The sequence below is a fragment of the Pseudogymnoascus destructans genome (assembly GCF_001641265.1).
Source record: "Pseudogymnoascus destructans isolate 20631-21 unplaced genomic scaffold scaffold_6, whole genome shotgun sequence".
Lineage (NCBI taxonomy): Eukaryota > Fungi > Ascomycota > Leotiomycetes > Thelebolales > Thelebolaceae > Pseudogymnoascus > Pseudogymnoascus destructans.
The window spans coordinates 412,501-430,680 of NW_020167525.1; the positions used below are offsets into that span (position 1 = coordinate 412,501).

Here is an 18,180-nt window from a genome sequence, read left to right on the forward strand (position 1 = left end):
TTCAATTGTCAGAGGTGAAATTCTTGGATTTATTGAAGACTAACTACTGCGAAAGCATTTGCCAAGGATGTTTTCATTAATCAGTAAACGAAAGTTAGGGGATCGAAGATGATCAGATACCGTCGTAGTCTTAACCATAAACTATGCCGACTAGGGATCGGGCGATGTTATCTTTTTGACTCGCTCGGCACCTTACGAGAAATCAAAGTTTTGGGTTCTGGGGGGAGTATGGTCGCAAGGCTGAAACTTAAAGAAATTGATGGAAGGGCACCACCAGGAGTGGAGCCTGCGGCTTAATTTGACTCAACACGGGGAAACTCACCAGGTCCAGACACAATAAGGATTGACAGATTGAGAGCTCTTTCTTGATTTTGTGGGTGGTGGTGCATGGCCGTTCTTAGTTGGTGGAGTGATTTGTCTGCTTAATTGCGATAACGAACGAGACCTTAACCTGCTAAATAGCCCGGCTAGCTTTGGCTGGTCGCTGGCTTCTTAGAGGGACTATCGGCTCAAGCCGATGGAAGTTTGAGGCAATAACAGGTCTGTGATGCCCTTAGATGTTCTGGGCCGCACGCGCGCTACACTGACAGAGCCAACGAGTTTATCACCTTGGCCGAAAGGTCTGGGTAATCTTGTTAAACTCTGTCATGCTGGGGATAGAGCATTGCAATTATTGCTCTTCAACGAGGAATTCCTAGTAGGCGCGAGTCATCAGCTCATGCCGACTACGTCCCTGCCCTTTGTACACACCGCCCGTCGCTACTACCGATTGAACGGCTAATGAGGCTTCCGGACTGGCTCAGGGAGGTCGGCAACGACCACCCAGAGCTGGAAAGTTGTCCAAACTTGGTCGTTTAGAGGAAGTAAAAGTCGTAACAAGGTTTCGCTACTTTTAAGTATGGAGCAATCTCAATGATTCTTACTCCTCAAGAAAGAAAACACAGAATGGACAACAACCTTTGTTTATACTGTGGCAAAGGGGGGCACAGAATTCAGGAGTGCTATTCAGCACGGGGGAGTGCTGATTCAAAACATATAGCAGCCTCAGACACAGTCACAGCTGCTATTCCTGAAAAACTTGAAAAATCCCCACCAGGCACAACTTCAACTGAGACTACAACTTCTCCCCTAGACAACAAAGATGTGTCGATGGTGCTTTCTCAGAGTTTCACACACCTGTTAATCTCTATTCAACTCCATTTCAAACAACAGGTGTTATCTACAAGGGCTATGATAGACTCAGGGGCAACAGGCAACTTTATATCTCAAGACCTCATCTTGACACACCAGTTACCTACAATTCCCAAACGCACTCCAGAGTTGCTCCGAGTCATTGATGGAACTCCTATCAGTTCAGGTTCCATTACCTGCAACACCCCAGTACTCAAACTTGAGATTCCCCTAGGAAAATCAACATTTTCAGACACCATCTCTTTAGATGTTATACCAATGAAGTACCCAGTTATCCTAGGTCTTCCATGGCTTCAAAGGCATGATCCAACTATCAATTGGAAGCATTTATCGCTTGGGTTTAGCTCAAATCCGGAGCTCAATACTGAAAAAACCCTTCAAGCCTCAGTTACCCCTATTCAGGTCCAAGACTCAGACTTGTCCCAGATCAAGGATTTTGACCAAACTATGGACGATATATTATCCCTGATATGGGTTAAACCTTTCCAACCTGTCCTGGAGATAGCAGCTACTTCAGATTTGGAGAAATCATCTCAGGAGGTCATTTTGCCTTTAGCATACCAAGACTACCAACATCTTTTTGACAAGGCAAAGGCATCAATTCTGCCAAAGCACCAGCCTTATGACCATGAGATACCACTCGCAGAAGGCTCAATGCCTCCCTACGGCCCTATCTACTCTCTATCTGAATTAGAGCTAAAAACTCTCAGAGAATACCTAGATGAGAACCTTAGTTCTGGCTTTATCAGACCTTCTTCCTCACCAGCAGGAGCTCCTATTCTCTTTGTCAAGAAGAAAGATAGCTCCTTGCGTCTCTGTGTTGATTATAGGGGCCTTAATGCAGTCACTGTTAAAAACAGATATGCTTTACCCCTTATCCCTGAGCTCATGGATAGGCTCTCTTCAGCAAAGATCTTTACCAAGTTAGATCTCAGGGGAGCTTATAACCTGATACGCATCAAGGAAGATGATGAGTGGAAGACAGCATTCAGAACACGCTATGGTCATTTTGAATACCAGGTAATGCCTTTTGGGCTTGCCAATGCACCTGCTTTTCCAAGCTCTCATGAATGATATTCTAAGACCTTACTTGGATATCTTTGTTGTTGTCTACTTAGACGACATTCTTATATACTCTTTAGACACTCAAGAGCATGTTATACATGTTAGACAAGTCTTAGAGAAGCTATCTCAAGCACAACTCTTTTGCAAACTTGAGAAATGTCTTTTCCATATGTCTCAAGTTGATTTCTTGGGACATAGAATTTCAACAGAAGGCATTCAGATGGATCCTGAAAAGACAAAAGCAGTACAAACGTGGCCTATTCCTTCCAGCATTAAAGAGGTTCAGTCTTTCCTTGGGTTTGCCAACTATTACAGGAGGTTTATACCAAGATATACATCCTTGGCTTTACCCCTTACTCAATTACTTCACAAGGACACTTTGTATCACTGGGATAAGACACAGCAAGATGCTTTCGATGCTCTTAAAGGAGAATTCAAAGAAGGGAAAATGTTACTACACTTTAACCCCTTGAAACCTGCCACTCTTGAGACAGATGCCTCAGATTTTGCCATTTCTGGAATCTTATACCAAGCTCCAAAAGACAAACAAGAAGAGCTACAGCCTGTGGCATTTTACTCAAGAAAGCTATCAGCAGCCGAACAAAACTATCCCATTACAGACAAGGAACTGCTTGCCATAGTATGTTCTCTAAAGCATTGGAGATGCTACCTTGAAGGGGCAAACTATCCTATCACTATTTACAGTGACCATTCAAATCTCTTGACCTTTACAACCACTAAACAGCTCAATCGACGACAAGCAAGGTGGTCTGAACAACTAGGAGGTTTTGACTTTGTTATAAAACATGTCTCAGGGGCCAAGAATCAAAGAGCAGATCTCCTCTCAAGAAGACATGACTACCAAGATTCTGCTAAAACAAGCAATACAAAGGCCCTGCTAGACTCTACAAAGCTTATAGCAGCATCTTTAAGCAACCCTCGCACTACAGAGGACTTAGAGGGAAACTTATCCCCTCAAAACCAAGTTGCCCCCATTACCTCTTCTCAGAAACCAGAGACCTTTAAAGACTATACACCCTCAGCAACACTTCTTAAAGCATTCAAAGATGCTTACAACCACGATCCCTTTGCCAAAAGAACTTTGGAATACCTCCAGAAGAAAGGCTCCTCTCTTGAGAAAGTTGGACTACAAAATTTCTCAAAAAATCAGCAAGGACTTCTCTTATTCAAGAGCTATATCTATGTCCCAAGGGATAAACGATTACAGCTACACCTCCTACAGCAGTTCCATGATGCTCCAGCTGCAGGGCACTTTGGCTTTGCAAAAACTTATGAACTTCTAACAAGAAAGTTCTACTGGCCTAGTCTAAGGACTACTCTTCAAGACTATATATCTTCTTGCACTACTTGCAACTTGAACAAACCTACACGGCAAAAGCCCTATGGCCTCTTGCAGCCTCTACCTATACCAGAACGGCCATGGGACTCCATATCCATTGACTTTATAGTCAAGTTGCCTCCTTCTATCCCAAAAGGGGGTGCTACCCCTTATGACTCTATCCTTGTGGTGGTAGAAAGGCTCACAAAAATGGCACACTTTGAGCCTTGCAATGAGACTATCACAGCTTCTGAACTTGCGTGGCTATTCCTCAAGGTGGTCTTTAAATACCATGGAATTCCTGGACACTGGATCTCAGATAGGGGAGCAGTTTTCACTTCAAACTTTTTTAAGGAGTTCTCTAAACTCTTAAACATGGAACAACGCTTTTCTACAGCTTATCACCCTCAAACAGATGGCCAAACAGAGAGAGTCAACTCTGTACTTGAACAATATCTAAGAATTTATACAAACTATGCTCAAGACAACTGGGCAGATCTTCTCCATCTTGCAGAATTTGCTTACAACAACACGGTCTCTAACACCACAAAAGAGACACCTTTCTATGCAAACTATGGTTATCACCCTAGGTTTGAAGTGGCAGAACTTAATTGTCCTGAAAATCTCAAAAACCCTTCTGCTACTGAAAGAATCATCTACCTTAAGGGCCTCCAGGACTATCTCAAGGTCCAAATACAGCGTGCACAAGACGAGCAGGCTCAGGCCTTTAACAGGGGGGTGGTTGCACCACAATTCAAAGTTGGTGATCAAGACTTTTTGTCTAGAAGACATATCACAACTACTAGACCATCAGACAAACTTGATACTAAAAGACTTGGACCCTTTAAGATCACAAGGACTATTGGCAAGAATGCTTTCGAGCTTGCATTACCACCTACTTGGACTATCCATAATGTCTTCCATGCATCTCTCTTGTCTAAGGCACAAGAAAGTTCCTTAAGACCACTTCAGTCTCCTCCACCTCCTGTTCTGATTTTGGATCAACCAGAATATGAAGTAGAGTCTATCCTTGACAAAAAGACACTTAGAAGTCAGGACTACTTCCTCGTTAAGTGGAAAGGCTATCCTACAAGTGACAACACTTGGGAACCTAAGAGAAATCTAAAAAATGCATCCAAGCTGATTCTAGAATTTCTTTCTAAGAAAGCCACCTGGCTAAAGGGCAGGCACACAGCTAACAAACGTCCTTAAGAGGGGTATCATGTCATACTGACATTCGTTGCACTCAGTTTGCTATCAAACTCAAGAGCAAACTTGGAAATCTCCTCCTCAAACCTACAAGTCACTATACATATTTTGGCTTATCACACCAACAACAAGAGCAATACTACTCAACGATTGCTACAACCATCTATGATTCATTACATGTCATCGCTCTTTAGTTACCCACAAGATTGGTTAAGTTATGACATAATTTGTCTATGACATAATTTGTCTATAGGGGTACTCTGACCTTGGACCTCCTTTTACTTCCTATAGGCTACGAACCTAAGAGATGGTTCTATGGGATTCTCTTACGTCGACTACAGTTACCAAGCCTGGTAATCATGGAAAGTCTTGGAAAATGAGAAAACTACACTCCTTTAGCATAAATAGGAGTGCCCTTTCCTTAAGAAAGGGCAAGCAGACAATACAGTAAATCGACTATCACATACTTCCACGTCTTTTCCAAGCTTCCAAGCATTCATCTTGTTACTCCTTGTTTCTGAAAAGTCAGTGAGGTGTTAACCTCTGACTTACCCCTGAGTTCCCAGACTCAACATTTGTTGCAACTTGTCTGAACCACTTCAGTACATCACACACCTGATTGCTGCGTTGTGGAATAGTCTAAGCTACGACCCTTTGGCTCTGTTTTCTAAGACAGTGTGTTGTCTTAGTAAATTCATCCCTTCCTTGGGTGGCTAGATTCTCACATCTGGTGCACCCACCATTACACAGTTCCTGGGTGCGGGCAAAGCCGAAGTGGCCCGCGTGGGGATCGTCGGTGTGTTGCACCTCGCTGGTGAGCCACCGCGATCACAGGTCGCAGCTGGTCCCTAACGGCCTCGTTATCACTACACAGCCAGAAGTGTAGCCCGGGTAGCTGTTGGTCGAGGGTGGGGTCGTCGAGGGGTTGGTAATCCGGCCTCCTCGACGGCCCGTCCGTGGGGTTGGCTTTGCCAGGGTGGTATTCGATGTAGAAGTCGTAGCGGGCAAGCGACTCCACCCAGTGTGCTTGTCGTCCGTTTAGGTTCCTTTTGGTGATGAAGTACTGGAGGTTGTTGTGATCGGTATGCACCCGTACTGGCCTCATGCTGCCCCGGAGGTACTGACCCCAATGATCCATGTCTAGGATGATGGCCAGGAGCTCCTTGTCATGGGTGTCATACCTGAGCTCTACCGGGGAGAACTTCTGGGAGAAAAACGCTATTGGGTGCCACTTCGCCTCCGGTCCGGTCCCGAATAGTTGCAATAGAATCCAGGATGTGGCGTACCCCGAGGCGTCCGTTTCCAGCTGTGTCGGTAGTTCAGGCTCATAGTGACATAACATCGGGGCAGTGGTAAACTGGGCTTTTAGCATGTTGAATGCCGTGATGGCGTCCGGCGTCATGTGAAACTTGTGCCCCTTCTCAACCCCGGTTGTCTTCAGGAGGTTGGTGATCGGGCCTTCTACCCGGGAGTAGCCCTCAATGAAGTGGCGGTAGAAGTTGGCGAACCCTAGTAACACCTGGACCTCCCTAATCGACCTGGGTAGCGGCCACTCGTCCATGGTGGCGACCCAGGTGGGGTCCATGGTGATACCCTGGGGGCTTACTATGAAGCCGAGGAACTCTACGCTGTCCATGTCAAACACGTATTTTTTGAGGTTAGCGTATAGTCAGTGGGTTCGTAACCAGTTCAGGACCTCCTGCACCGCCCCTTCATGGTGCTTCAGGTCTTCAGAAATGATCAGAATATTGTCTAAATAGACGACGCATGTCATGTCTACCAGACCGATGAGGGCCTGGTTTATGTATGCCTGGAAGGTCGCTGGTACGTTCGATAGCCCGAACGGCATGACAAGGTATTCAAAATGGCTGTACCGGGTCCGGAATGCCGTCTTCCACTCATCCCCCCCGCGAATTCGTATCCGGTGATACGCATCTTTGAGGTCGAGTTTGGTAAAGACCCTCGATCGGCGTAACCGGTCGAGAGTTTCGCTGATGAGGGGTAACAGGATACGGTTCCGAATCGTAACTGCGTTCAGGCCCCGATAGTCCACACAGAGCCGTAGGCTGCCGTCCTTCTTTGGGATGAACAGGATTGGGGCTCCTGCTGGGCTGATTGACCTTCGGATCCACCCTTTCTTGAGGCCCGCGTCGAGGTACTCCCATAGCGCTTCGAGTCCGGTTCGCCGAGGGGGTATACCGGGCTCCACGGAGGTTCCTTGCCTGCCTCCATCTCGATCTTGTGTTCCATTGGGTGGTGTTCGGGCAATACTCCTGCCTTCTCTGCGTCGAAGATGTCAGCATAATCCTGGTATCGGTTGGGAAGGGCTGTCAGGGCTGTGTCGGCGGTAACGACGCCGATGCGCTGCTTTCCTACTGCGCCTTGGGTGGGGACTCCGCCCCCCGCTCCTTGAGTGAGGATTCCGTAGGCTCCCCCTGCCTCTTGGATATCCTCGTAGAACTGTTCAGGTCCTACCTCTCGGACGGCCCCCTGCCATGTCGGGAATCTCCACGTCCCGTCCTTGTAGCCGATCGTAGGGTCTACGTCCGCCAACCAAGGGTACCCCAGGATGAGGTTCACATCTAGCCCATCGAACGCGCAGGCTACGAATTGGTCGCGGGTCATCAGTGACCTGTCCGCCCCGTCCATGGCTTTAACAGGCAGGTGGTGGACACCGTAGGTCCACACCTCCCTTTCCTCGAGGGTCGACAACCCCATGTCAGTCCCTTTGCTAGGCTCCCATCTGCACTCCACGACTAGGGATTGGCAGATGCAGTTCTCCTCTGCCCCGCTGTCAATCAGGGCCCTCTCTGTCCGCGTGGTCCCATTGGCGGCCGTAACTTGGACTGCGATCACTAGCCGCCTGCGTGTGGGTAGCGCCCCGTCTCTGTCCCGTCGGGTTGGGGCAGTGGATATCACCGCTGGGACTCGCCTTTCCCCGTCAGGCTCTGGCAGTCCAGGGAGATATGACCCTTCTGGCTGCAATTGTAGCAGATAGCCTCGGGCCACTGTGCCAAACGGTGCTCCACCGAGCCGCAACCGTGGCACCCGGTGCCGCAGCGATCCCCCTTCACGCCCGCCGGCGTGCAATTGGGACTTGTGGCTGGCCCTCTCTTGTGGCCTCCCAAGTCCCGCTCCTCATCCCTTGACACAATCTGCGATCTCCCCTCCAGATCCGGCTGACTCATTTTATGGTGTTAGTTCAGACTCGGCGGTTTCCGACTTGTCGACGCCAGGGCTGGTTCACAAAGAGTATTTTGATCCTGCTTCCGTCCAGAATTCGCAGGTCTCGACCATAGCGCAACGACGGATCTCTATAGCCGACGTTGTAGCGCCCGCGCAGGCCCATGAGAGGAAGCCTTCGCGTCCTAGGTTTCCCGTTGGTGGGGAGCCACAGTATTACGAAGAAAAGCAATTTTTCTTCCCTGCCGCGACGGTCGCAGGTGTAAGGACAGTTCAAACCGATGCTGACCTTCGAGTCTGCAGAAGTATCCGAAGTATAATGTGAAGACTTCGATACTCGAAGCAGTAGGACAAGGTATAGTAGTTCAGGCTCCAAAGCATATACTTTATACCACAGGGGTCAAGTGGTGCGACTAACAGGTTGGCCAAGTGGTTCAACTCAAAGTAAGGGAATGCAAAGTAAGTCGAAGCAGGAGGAATTGCAAGAAGGCCAAGTAGTGTATAATTTGCTAGCTAAAGATCAATAAGAGACACGAGCAATAAGTGCTTATATAACAGTAAAAATCCCTAGTGCCAAATAAGCGAAGGCACTAATTAACTGAACCCTAGCTAAGCGAGCCCTAGTGAAGCAGCCAATAACAAGAGAGCCTAATCCAGTAGTCATTTTGGGCTGATCTAGGTCAGCAAGTGAAGCGAAGTGAGCGAAGTGAGCGAAGCAGGTGAAGCAAATGACATAGTGAAATAAGTACTAGAGACTAAAGCGAATCGAAGGGTCATGACACAAATATCGAAGGAGTATCGGTGGGAGCAATCAGTATAGTATTCAACAAACTAATCTCTAAGCCCCTTCTACTAGGGGCTTAGCTACCTTTATCTATTCCTCCAGAGTTGGGCCCCTACGGTGGTACTTGGGGTTGAACCCCCGCCGTCTCGTAACCGAGCCGGGGCCGGGTGTTGCACCCAGGGCCGGGTGTTGCACCCCAACAGCTATTAGGGCCTAATGGACACCTTAGGCCATCAGGCCCCAGTAGTGTTCTCAGACAGCCTTGTGGCCTCAGGCTGCCTAGGGTGCTATTGTGGGTCCTTAGGAGCGGTGTCCCTGACACGGACCCATGGTCGCCCCCATCCGTGACACTTAAGGAGGAGATTTTCTTAATAACTTGTTCAATGAGTGTCCAAATGATATGCAGATGTAGTAGAAGAGTTTGCAGCAATCATTGAGTAGTATTGCTCTTGTTGTTGGTGTGATAAGCCAAGATATGTATGGTGACTTGTAGGTTTGAGGAGGAGATTTCTAAGTTTGCTCTTGAGTTTGATAGCAAACTGAGTGCAATGAATGTCAGTATGACAGTCGGGGTTTCGAATCGTTCACTGACAAATAGCTCACTGTCGTGCTGTGACAGTATATCCGAAGGTTGTGAAGTCATTGTAGTAATATATAGTATATAACAATCTATCAATTGAAGTTATTCGAACCCCTTGTTTCAAATTTTAAGCCTCAATACTAGCTGTATATGGCTAGGCTAGTAATACGGCCCGTATACGGCCAGTATTGAGAACTGAATACGCACTGGACCCGTATTGGGATTTTGGAATACGCACTAACTCAGTATTACCGTATACGGGTCGTATACGACCCGTATCGCCAATACTATCTAATACACTGCTTCTGCTAAGATTTGTCGTAGTTCATCCTTAATATTGTAGACGCTGCCATGGTCGCACGATCCACCAGCCCTCTCATGTAGTGGAGGAGAAGGCCTCGTTTCGTCGACTATGGCCGTCTCGACACCCTAGTGAATTGGTTATGATCCGCTGTCGTAGCTAGCTTAGAGCAATTTGGGGAAGGTCGTCGAACCTGAACAGGGAACGTTGAATCTAGCTCTACGAAAGACGGGCATTGTTGTCCATCCTTGGAGAAACAATCGGCACTGAGGTAGTCTAATCTTCGATAATAAGGGGCTCTTTTGCGTGGAATTAGTAAGGTGTATAGGCATACAAAAGCGAGCTAAGAAACCTACTTGAGTATTGCCTGGCACATAAACTGAGTTCGGGGTTGTGGCATCAGTAAGCAGACGGCTCTCGTCGATTAGTTGGCGCTTCGAGATATGGAGGGGCTTGTGGTTCTGCGGTGTCTCCATTTCGGGTGGCCTGGAATAACTCATCAAGATGAAAGAAAGTCATCTAACGAGTCGTTATCATGTACATTCTGCGCTGACGCTGCAGGTGGTGATATGCTGGGTTGTAGAGACGGTAGGTGCTTGTTTAACGCCGACCTCGTCAGCTGAGCGTGTGAGGTCTTTAATGCGGGGGTTGGGGCTATAGGATTTAACACAGTTCATGTTCACGGTAGCCATGCTGAACAGAGTAGGACACTGAGTGGGAGAATGGTCTTTAAAACGTGTCTCTCGAGCGGAAATGAGGGAGCTTATACAGAGAATCGGACCGGAGAACTGAGATAATTCTTCGTTGAATTCCTACCTAATTATCTAGGAATAATCTATGCATTAATTCTTGAGATATTAAGTGTAAGCGCTAATGTAGGCGCTGAAATTTACACCAGGCCGTCATACCTCAATATCTATGGTTCTAATTGCTCTAAAACTGCATGTAAATGAATCTTTAGTGTATAGATAAAGCTGAATACACACTTTTAAAATATACTACTAAGTTGTTATCGAGTTATTATCTTCTAAATTTCTTGATTATGGGTGAGAAATTCAGTGTCCGACCCGCTTGTGTGTCCCGACTCGCTTGTGAAAGACGTTACCTAGTAAATCTTCAGACATTCCACACATAATAACCCTCATCATCCAATTGCTTGTCTACCATAACCACGAAGACACAAAACCCACCTAAACCATCATCAACCCACCAAGAACAACACCCACCACCACTGCCACCACCTTCCGCGGCCCAACCTTCCCACCCCCTGACTCCTTCACCACCACCCCCGCAATCTTAAACGCCGGGTCATAATTCGCCGGCACCGTCGAATTCAGACTCCCATCCCAACAATACCTCTGAAAGCACTTCGTACACGCCTCCGGCACCGCCGTCTGAGTCCTATCCCAGCTACGACTCAGCACCGCGCAGCCAAGACAAGTCACCCACTCGGCATCCACGGTCCCGTTGCCCATCGTCGCGACGTCATAGCCGTTCTGGATAATCAGATTGCGCTGCGCATCGTCGTAGGCGGGGTCGAAGGTTGAGACATTAGAGTGCGCGATGTACGGCGCGTGCGGGACGTAGACGACTAGTGGGGTGAGGGAGGTGGTGTTCTTGGGATCGCACCCGAAGAAGGTTGGGCGCGAGTTGAGGCCGAGGTTGACGAAGGTGTTCACATCTGGGATAGCGGGGAATGACGTCCCGTTGCCAATGGTGGTGTTGAGGGAGCGCTCGTACGTGGCGACGAGGGCGGTGCCGTTGGGCCAGAAGAACTTAGTGTCAGCGCTCCCGTCGACAGCGAAAATGACGTCCACGTGGCGCACGGGCTGGATGAGCGGGTGCAGCGGGATATTCTGGAGATCCTCGCCGCCATCGACGAGGGAGAGTTGCGTGATGTCCGCATCGCGGTTCGTGGCGGGGTTGTAGTGAAAGAAGGGGTTAGGGGAGTACTGGGCGATATCGTTGTTGTCCTGGCCGATACTCTTGAGGATGGAGGCGAGGGCCTCGGTGAGTAGGCTTGAGGAAGTCCCGTTGAGGTTGAGGATGAACTGGTTGAAGAGCGTGGAGGAGGTGCCGAAGACGTAGCCGGCGTTGTCGAAGCCGCGCACGCACGAGGCGGAGGTGGGGACCACGCCGCCGTCGAATTTGGAGCCGAGGTAGCGGGTTGGTGCGAAGCCGAAGGTTGTGGGGTCCCAGGAGCCCATCTCGAAGGGGTTAAACTCGTAGACTGTTGCGTTGATGGAGATGATTATGTCGCCTGGCGAGCGGCCGTCGGCGACAATGACGGGGAAGGGGGTTTCTCCATTCTTGAAATTGTCCTGTAGCGCAATGGACGAGAAAGTGTAGGCTGGCCCTCCATCAGTAGCATTGATGAGTTGGTAGCTCAGCGCTCGGCCCCAGTAATCGGTGATAGACACCTCATATCCAGCATTCTTCTTCGAATCGACCTGGCTCATGATGTTCTTGTAGTACTCGGCGGTATTGAGAATGGAGATCCCATTCTCCTTCGGGCCCTGAAAAATCGAGTTCCCAAACTGCCACACGGATGACCCGGAACTCCCATCTCGGAGCGCCGTCACCGAGCTGAAGTTATTCGCGTATATCGACCCAACCAGCCAGCTTCCACCCGACAGGCCCGAAAGATACGTGGCTGACTGCAGCAGCCCACCAATCCCTCCCTTACCGGTGGCATTTACCGTGCGGCTATCCGCCGCCGCCAGGAATCCCGCTCCGTTCATCAGCGCTCTGTATCCTCCCCCAGACATCGCAATCCCAATGTTGGGCAGCGCGGTCGCATTGTTGCGGTGCTTCTCGATATACGCCGCTGCATCAAACCCTGCAATGTTCGCGCGCGAAAGCAGGTCCTTCATCGGATCGATGGTGTTGTTGCGGCGCACGGGCAGCCATTCCGTCTCGTTCTTCGACAGCGAGGCGGCGTTGCGAATGGTCGGGCGGGTGGCGGGGCAGCTGACATTGCCGGGGGCGTAGCCGTTGGTAGGAGAGTCTGGGAGGCCGCGGTTGAGGAGTTCAGAGGCGGCTATGGCGACTGCTGCGTAGTCGAGGTGGGCGTCATCGCGAGGTGCGACTATAGCTGTTGCTTCGTGACGTTAGTAGTCGTCCGGAGCTCTGGGTGAGCTTGTGCTCGGTGACGGAAGCTACTTACCGTGGCTGAGCTGTGCGACAGTCACCAACGAGACAATTCCTGAAAGAATCCTCATGTTTGCTTCTCACAACTAGGTTGATCCAACAGATCCTGAGAGTGTTGAAGCACAATTGGTGATGACGAAGGTTCTCACAAGTATTTGTAGCTTTAACATAAAGTGGACCGGGTTGGATATTTGCGGACCCCGAGTGGCTGTGCTAGGGGCTAAAAGTCGCCGAAGTACGTATACACCTTAGCTTTAAAGCTTAAAGGGATCCACGATACAGTACTTTCGATACGGCGGTCGAGGGAATGGAACGGAAGTTTCGGTGATGGACAAAAGTTATAACCGGAGTAGATTTTATATAGTCACTAAAATGACTCGAGGATCCGGAAGATGTATCCACGGTGAGGAAAGTAATTGAGGGAATTTTTCCTTGTAAGATAAAGTCATACAGCCACATTCTTACTTGGTCAGCTTCAGTTCAGCTAGGCGGCCTTCAGCTAGGCGGCCAGACAACAAAACGCGTCACTCTGCACAGCCACATTTCTTACTTGGGTCAGCTAAGCTTCCTCCGGTCAGCCTCAATTCAGCTAGGCGCCCAGACAAAAAAACGCGTCACTCTGCATAGCCACTAGGAAATTTCTACACAAAAAACAGGTCTGGATAGATCCGAGTAGATCCGAGCAGATTTGTTGGACCCTGCGATGGTTCCTAGGGGTTTATTATCAGGGCAAAAGTTTTATATACCCTGCATTTGACGTGATAAGTTTTATATACCCTACATAATATGAAACCCCCTGCGACCAGTAAAAACCCCCAATCCCCCCCCCCCGTAGCCCCCCTCGCCGTGGCCCCCTCGCTGTCGCTCCTTTCGACGGCCTCATTCGGCCCAGTCGTCAAGGGCTCGACCAGGCGTCTAGGTCGAGGTAGAGCATAGGAACGGTCAGGTCGCCAAGAGAAGCCATCCTCGTGGGCCTGAGCCGAGCTCAGGAGTTCCGATGCCTCGCGACGAGGGCTTCCGAAGAGTCGTCGAGTGCCTCAGTGAGGTCCGTGGTTAGCGAGTCAGCTGGGACAGCGAGAAGGGCGACGGCGAGAATCACCATATGAACTTACCGGGTATATAAAACTTTTTGCCCTTGTTATCGCCATACTAGAGGTTAGTAGCGCTTAATTGACCCGGCCCGTGAGACATTACCACCAACTGGAGATTAATACAGTAGGGCCTCAATACGAAGATAGATATGCAATACATAATAAGCAATACATAACGAGCAATACATAAAGAGTTGTATTATCGGCATAGTCCTAGACCGAGGAAATAAGAGGGGCATTTTATACTCCCTAACTTAAGTTACGGGTGTTATGAAAACATAAATGTGTACCTGGAAATCCAGGCACCAACTCCCACCACCATCGTATCGTAGCTACCCCAAAAGTTGAACCTCCACCAAGAAAGTTAAAGTTACCAAAACATATCAACCATCACCTCTAACTACCACGACCTCACACAGCAAAACACCCTCACCTACCTCAACCACCGACCTCACATGCTCACCACATAAGCTACCTCCCCCCAACAACCACAATGGGCAACACCGCCTCCAAAGCCGCCCGCTCCACGCGCAAATACCCAACCACAGCCTCCCCCTCCATCTCCAACCGCCCCACGCCCATCCCCCGCTCCACCGTAAAAGCCTCGAGCACACGCGACGCCGGTATGCCTCCCCTCCCCCAATATATACGCAGCTTCTGACAACCGCAGAAATCTCCCGCGACGCCCAAGACCCCGACTTCTCCCCCCCCACCTCGGCCTTCGCACAGCGCCTACGCACATTAGGAGCTGTGAAACCGATGCCGACGCACTCTCCTAGCGCTATGACCGCACAGCCGCCTACGAATTACCCTACCTCTACTTCTTCCAGCTCGTCAACTTCCAGTTTCCCCCAAACCACAGCCGCAGCTGCAAACTCACCAGCGCCAACGAACCCCTCCCTCCTAATCTTCCACTCCCGCACGCGCCTCGCGCGCGAGGCAGAGGCGGAGTTCGAAGCTGCTACGAGAGGGGGAATAGGAGCGCCGAGGAAGTTCCTGGATGCTGGGGGTGTGAGGGCTGTGGTTGAGATGGTGGGGAAGGGGCGCGGTGGGGAGGTGGAGGGGGAGATGGGTGTTGATCCCGTCGTGGTGTGGGCGTTGGGGAGGGGGGTTGTGGGGGTTAGTGATGTTAGGAGGGATGCGGGGGGGGGGAGGTAGTGCTAGGAGCGGGCAGGTGTGATAATGCGAGGGGAAGGTGACTAAGGGGCAAGGAGAAGATAAGAGGGAAGGGAGAAGCTGTATATATATGTATGTGATGTAAGATATACTGTATTTTTTGTACTAAATATAAACAACCCCATCGATCCATGCACCCCCCCAACAGCGCGCAAACAAAACCTATCCGTCCATGTCAAATAGCTTTCCAACCAACCTCCAAAAGCCTGCATCACTACGCCTGGCACCGCTTTCCTCCTTCGTCCGTCCTTTCACAATCTGCCCCCTTTCCTCCTTCGTCCGTCCTTTCACAATCTGCCCAGCTGAACTCTGCAGTTCGGCTCAACAGCCTACCAAGCAGCATGGCCCCCATCCATCCTCACATCCGCCCCCGTCATAAACGAACTAGCATCACTAATCAAAAACACCGCCGCCCCCCTATACTCCTCCGGGCTACTCAATCTCCCCAACATATTCTGAGCCGGCCAATCAGTCTCCCGCTCGGGGAAGCGCTCGAATAGCTCGGTGACCATCTGCGTGACGATATAGCCGGGCGAGAGGCTGTTGACGCGGATGTGGTGCGTGCCCCATTCGGAGGCTAGGTTGCGGGCGAGTTGCAGGACGGCGGCTTTGGAGGCGTTGTAGGCGGGGCAGATGAGGCCCTGGGGTGGTGGGGTTAGGGGGTTATGAGGTGAGGGGGGGGAAGAGGGATAAGAGGGAAGAGAGGGAAAAAAGAAGGCTCACCCTGTTAGCAACGGTCCCGCTCATACTACCGATCAATACAATCGATCCGCCTCTCCCTGAGGCAATCATATGCCTAGCTACCGCCTGCGCCGTCATGAACACCCCCGTGACATTAATCTCGAACATACGACTACATCACCATTAGCACCTCATTCACCTCAATGGACACCCCCCCCCAAAAAAAGAAAACTCACTTCGCATCCTCCGCCTTATACTCAATAGCTGGCGTCTCCTGCTGAATCCCTGCAGCCGCAATCAGTCCATCAATCCCCCCCTCCCTCTCCGCAATCCCATCCACGACCCCCCTCAGCACATCCACCTCCCTCACATCCACGCGCGCGTACTCGAGCCGCGTCCCCAGCGCGCGCGCCTTCTCCTGCACGCGCGCGAACTCGGGGCTGGGGTCCGGAAGGCGGTCGAGGGCGTAGACGGTGGCGCCGGCTTCGAGGAGGGCTTCGGCTTGCACGAGGCCCAGGCCGCGGCCGGCACCGGAGACGATGACGATCTTGCCTGCGAGGGAGAACTCGGGGAGGACGGTTGGGGTGCGGGGAGTGCGGGAAGTGGCAGCAGCAAACGCGCCTTTAGACAGGCCCCCGTGGTTGTTCCTGGGCGCCGCAGCGCTGAAGGCGCGGGGGGGAGGTCGCACAGCAGTAGGTGCACGGGCGAGGGGGCGGGCGCCGAGCCGGGCTAAGCTGCGTGGAAGGGTGAGCATTGCGGCGCGGGAGACAAGGGGAGGGGATGGCGGGCTGGTTCGTGGGAGTTTGGGGGTGTTTTGTGGCGGTGTTGTACGGGGATTTTTGGGGCGTGCGGCGTGTGCGTTTGTGCGAGGGAGGGTTTGGGGGGTTTGTGTCACGGAGGTGATGATGGGGAGAGGATGGAGGAGAGGGAGATGGGTGCCGTGAGCTTAGCTGGGTCTCTGGCGGCTGGCTGGGCTGGGGCGTTGGTCGTAGCCTCTTCCTCGGAGAGAGGGTTGTGGCTGTTGGTCAGTAGAGGGTTTAGTAGAATTTAGTAGAGTGTTAGTAGAGTCGTAGCACAGCAATGGCGCGGTTGTACTTAGCGGGCAAGTCGCTGGGGTGTATGATTAGGCGATGGATAAATAAATAACAAATAGTTAAATAAATATATGCTATAAATATGCTATAAATATGCTATAAATATGCTATAAATATGCTATCAATATTCCCTCCCATTAGCCCGGACAAAAACAGCTTACCTTACTTGTATTTTATTTGGAGTAACTATGTATCATTTCATTCCTCGTTATCATCCCATCCAACATCCAACGGGAATCCCAAAACGGCAATCCGCGTTCGTTCTTGTCAGGTGGATCGTCCCAACCCTTCCAGCTTCAGCGGGTCCTGTCAGAATTAGAATTGAACCCCACTCCCCCGCACGAGATCACGTGATTATTCAAATCGTGACATCATGTCACATCACGTCACGTGTACATTCAACCATCGCACAACAATCTTAACTATATGACATTATGTCGAACCCCTTCCATGTGCCTATATCTATACTATACTACATTATAAAAGGCCCATAACCTGCCCGACTCAGATCCTTTCCGTCACTGAGGGACAGGCATCCTTACACAACTCAATATAGTATTCTTTACAATACTGTAACGTGTTACTTGGAAAGCCTTTGTGTCTAATCCCCTGCCTCCTCTGTCAAGTCAACCTTACGCAAGAAACCTCTGTGTCTTCTATCGTTTAGAAGTCAGTGTTACAATTAGATCCTTAACATTTAAGCAAATACAGAGCAGGATAGGCTACGGAATAGGATACAGGCAGAACGAAAGGCGGTTACAGATTATGGATAGGGGGCTTATGGGTTACAAATGTATAACGTACCACCGTAAAGGAAAACTCTGCACACTAAGGGCTTACAGACTGCAACCGTAAAGGAGAACTATATACGCTAAACCTAGGGTAGTAATAAATGGGACCTAAACTTAAGCTAGCCAATCCTGAATTTTGACAAATGATAGCCAATTCACATGATAAGAGTTAAGGCAGGTTAGCCGAGTCGGACCTGTTTCGGGTACTTAAGGAGATTGACCCAACGGGGGTTCCTCTCTTCATCTTTTTTGTATCCTTCGTAGTAGACCTATAGGATAGCATCCGTTTAGCCTCCGACTCGCACTCTCATATGCTATTACTGTGAGCTGGGTGCCCTGTTGTAACGCTGACTTCTAAAAGATAGAAGACACAGAGGTTTCTTGCGTAAGGTTGACTTGACAGAGGAGGCAGGGGATTAGACACAAAGGCTTTCCAAGTAACACGTTACAGTATTGTAAAGAATACTATATTGAGTTGAGCACGAAGCTCCTATCTAAGGAAATACTATCTACTTATATAGTGGTGTCGTGCCTCATGGGTAATC

The 18,180-nt window shown here is 50.0% G+C and overlaps 4 protein-coding genes across 4 annotated transcripts; 1 reads left to right on the plus strand and 3 right to left on the minus strand.

The window, feature by feature from the left end:
- Positions 1-9,647: 9,647 nt before the first annotated feature.
- VC83_09614 (uncharacterized protein) lies at positions 9,648-10,242 on the minus strand. The gene is made up of 3 exons (XM_024473027.1): positions 10,009-10,242; positions 9,846-9,951; positions 9,648-9,780 (listed from the first exon to the last, which is right to left on the minus strand). The coding sequence occupies exons 1-3, from the start codon at positions 10,150-10,152 to the stop codon at positions 9,728-9,730; spliced, it is 303 nt and encodes a 100-aa protein (XP_024328795.1). The 5' UTR covers positions 10,153-10,242; the 3' UTR covers positions 9,648-9,727.
- A 209-nt stretch (positions 10,243-10,451) lies between these two features.
- Positions 10,452-12,918, minus strand: PLB1 (Lysophospholipase 1). Its single transcript, XM_024466957.1, has 2 exons — positions 12,819-12,918; positions 10,452-12,752 (listed from the first exon to the last, which is right to left on the minus strand). The coding sequence occupies exons 1-2, from the start codon at positions 12,871-12,873 to the stop codon at positions 10,843-10,845; spliced, it is 1,965 nt and encodes a 654-aa protein (XP_024325795.1). The 5' UTR covers positions 12,874-12,918; the 3' UTR covers positions 10,452-10,842.
- A 736-nt stretch (positions 12,919-13,654) lies between these two features.
- VC83_03310 (uncharacterized protein) lies at positions 13,655-15,051 on the plus strand (the record flags this gene model as incomplete). The annotated part of the gene is made up of 2 exons (XM_024466958.1): positions 13,655-14,516; positions 14,564-15,051. Exons 1-2 carry the CDS (start codon positions 14,387-14,389, stop codon positions 15,049-15,051), a joined length of 618 nt encoding a protein of 205 aa, XP_024326022.1. The 5' UTR covers positions 13,655-14,386.
- A 294-nt stretch (positions 15,052-15,345) lies between these two features.
- VC83_03311 (uncharacterized protein) lies at positions 15,346-16,797 on the minus strand. The gene is made up of 3 exons (XM_024466959.1): positions 15,987-16,797; positions 15,793-15,922; positions 15,346-15,710 (listed from the first exon to the last, which is right to left on the minus strand). The coding sequence occupies exons 1-3, from the start codon at positions 16,502-16,504 to the stop codon at positions 15,399-15,401; spliced, it is 960 nt and encodes a 319-aa protein (XP_024326023.1). The 5' UTR covers positions 16,505-16,797; the 3' UTR covers positions 15,346-15,398.
- Positions 16,798-18,180: the final 1,383 nt, after the last annotated feature.

Bases quoted from the DNA above. Each gene is read 5' to 3' on its own strand.
- VC83_09614 (XM_024473027.1), bottom strand. From the start codon at position 10,152: ATGAGTTATTCCAGGCCACCCGAAATGGAGACACCGCAGAACCACAAG. The intron at 9,952-10,008 runs GTAGGTTTCTTA...TCCACGCAAAAG, and splicing joins ATGTGCCAGGCAATACTCAA to AGCCCCTTATTATCGAAGAT. The intron at 9,781-9,845 runs GTTCGACGACCT...CCAATTCACTAG, and splicing joins ATTCAACGTTCCCTGTTCAG to GGTGTCGAGACGGCCATAGT.
- PLB1 (XM_024466957.1), bottom strand. From the start codon at position 12,873: ATGAGGATTCTTTCAGGAATTGTCTCGTTGGTGACTGTCGCACAGCTC. The intron at 12,753-12,818 runs GTAAGTAGCTTC...AACGTCACGAAG, and splicing joins TGTCGCACAGCTCAGCCACG to CAACAGCTATAGTCGCACCT.
- VC83_03311 (XM_024466959.1), bottom strand. From the start codon at position 16,504: ATGCTCACCCTTCCACGCAGCTTAGCCCGGCTCGGCGCCCGCCCCCTC. The intron at 15,923-15,986 runs GTGAGTTTTCTT...ATGGTGATGTAG, and splicing joins TATAAGGCGGAGGATGCGAA to TCGTATGTTCGAGATTAATG. The intron at 15,711-15,792 runs GTGAGCCTTCTT...CCACCACCCCAG, and splicing joins GCGGGACCGTTGCTAACAGG to GGCCTCATCTGCCCCGCCTA.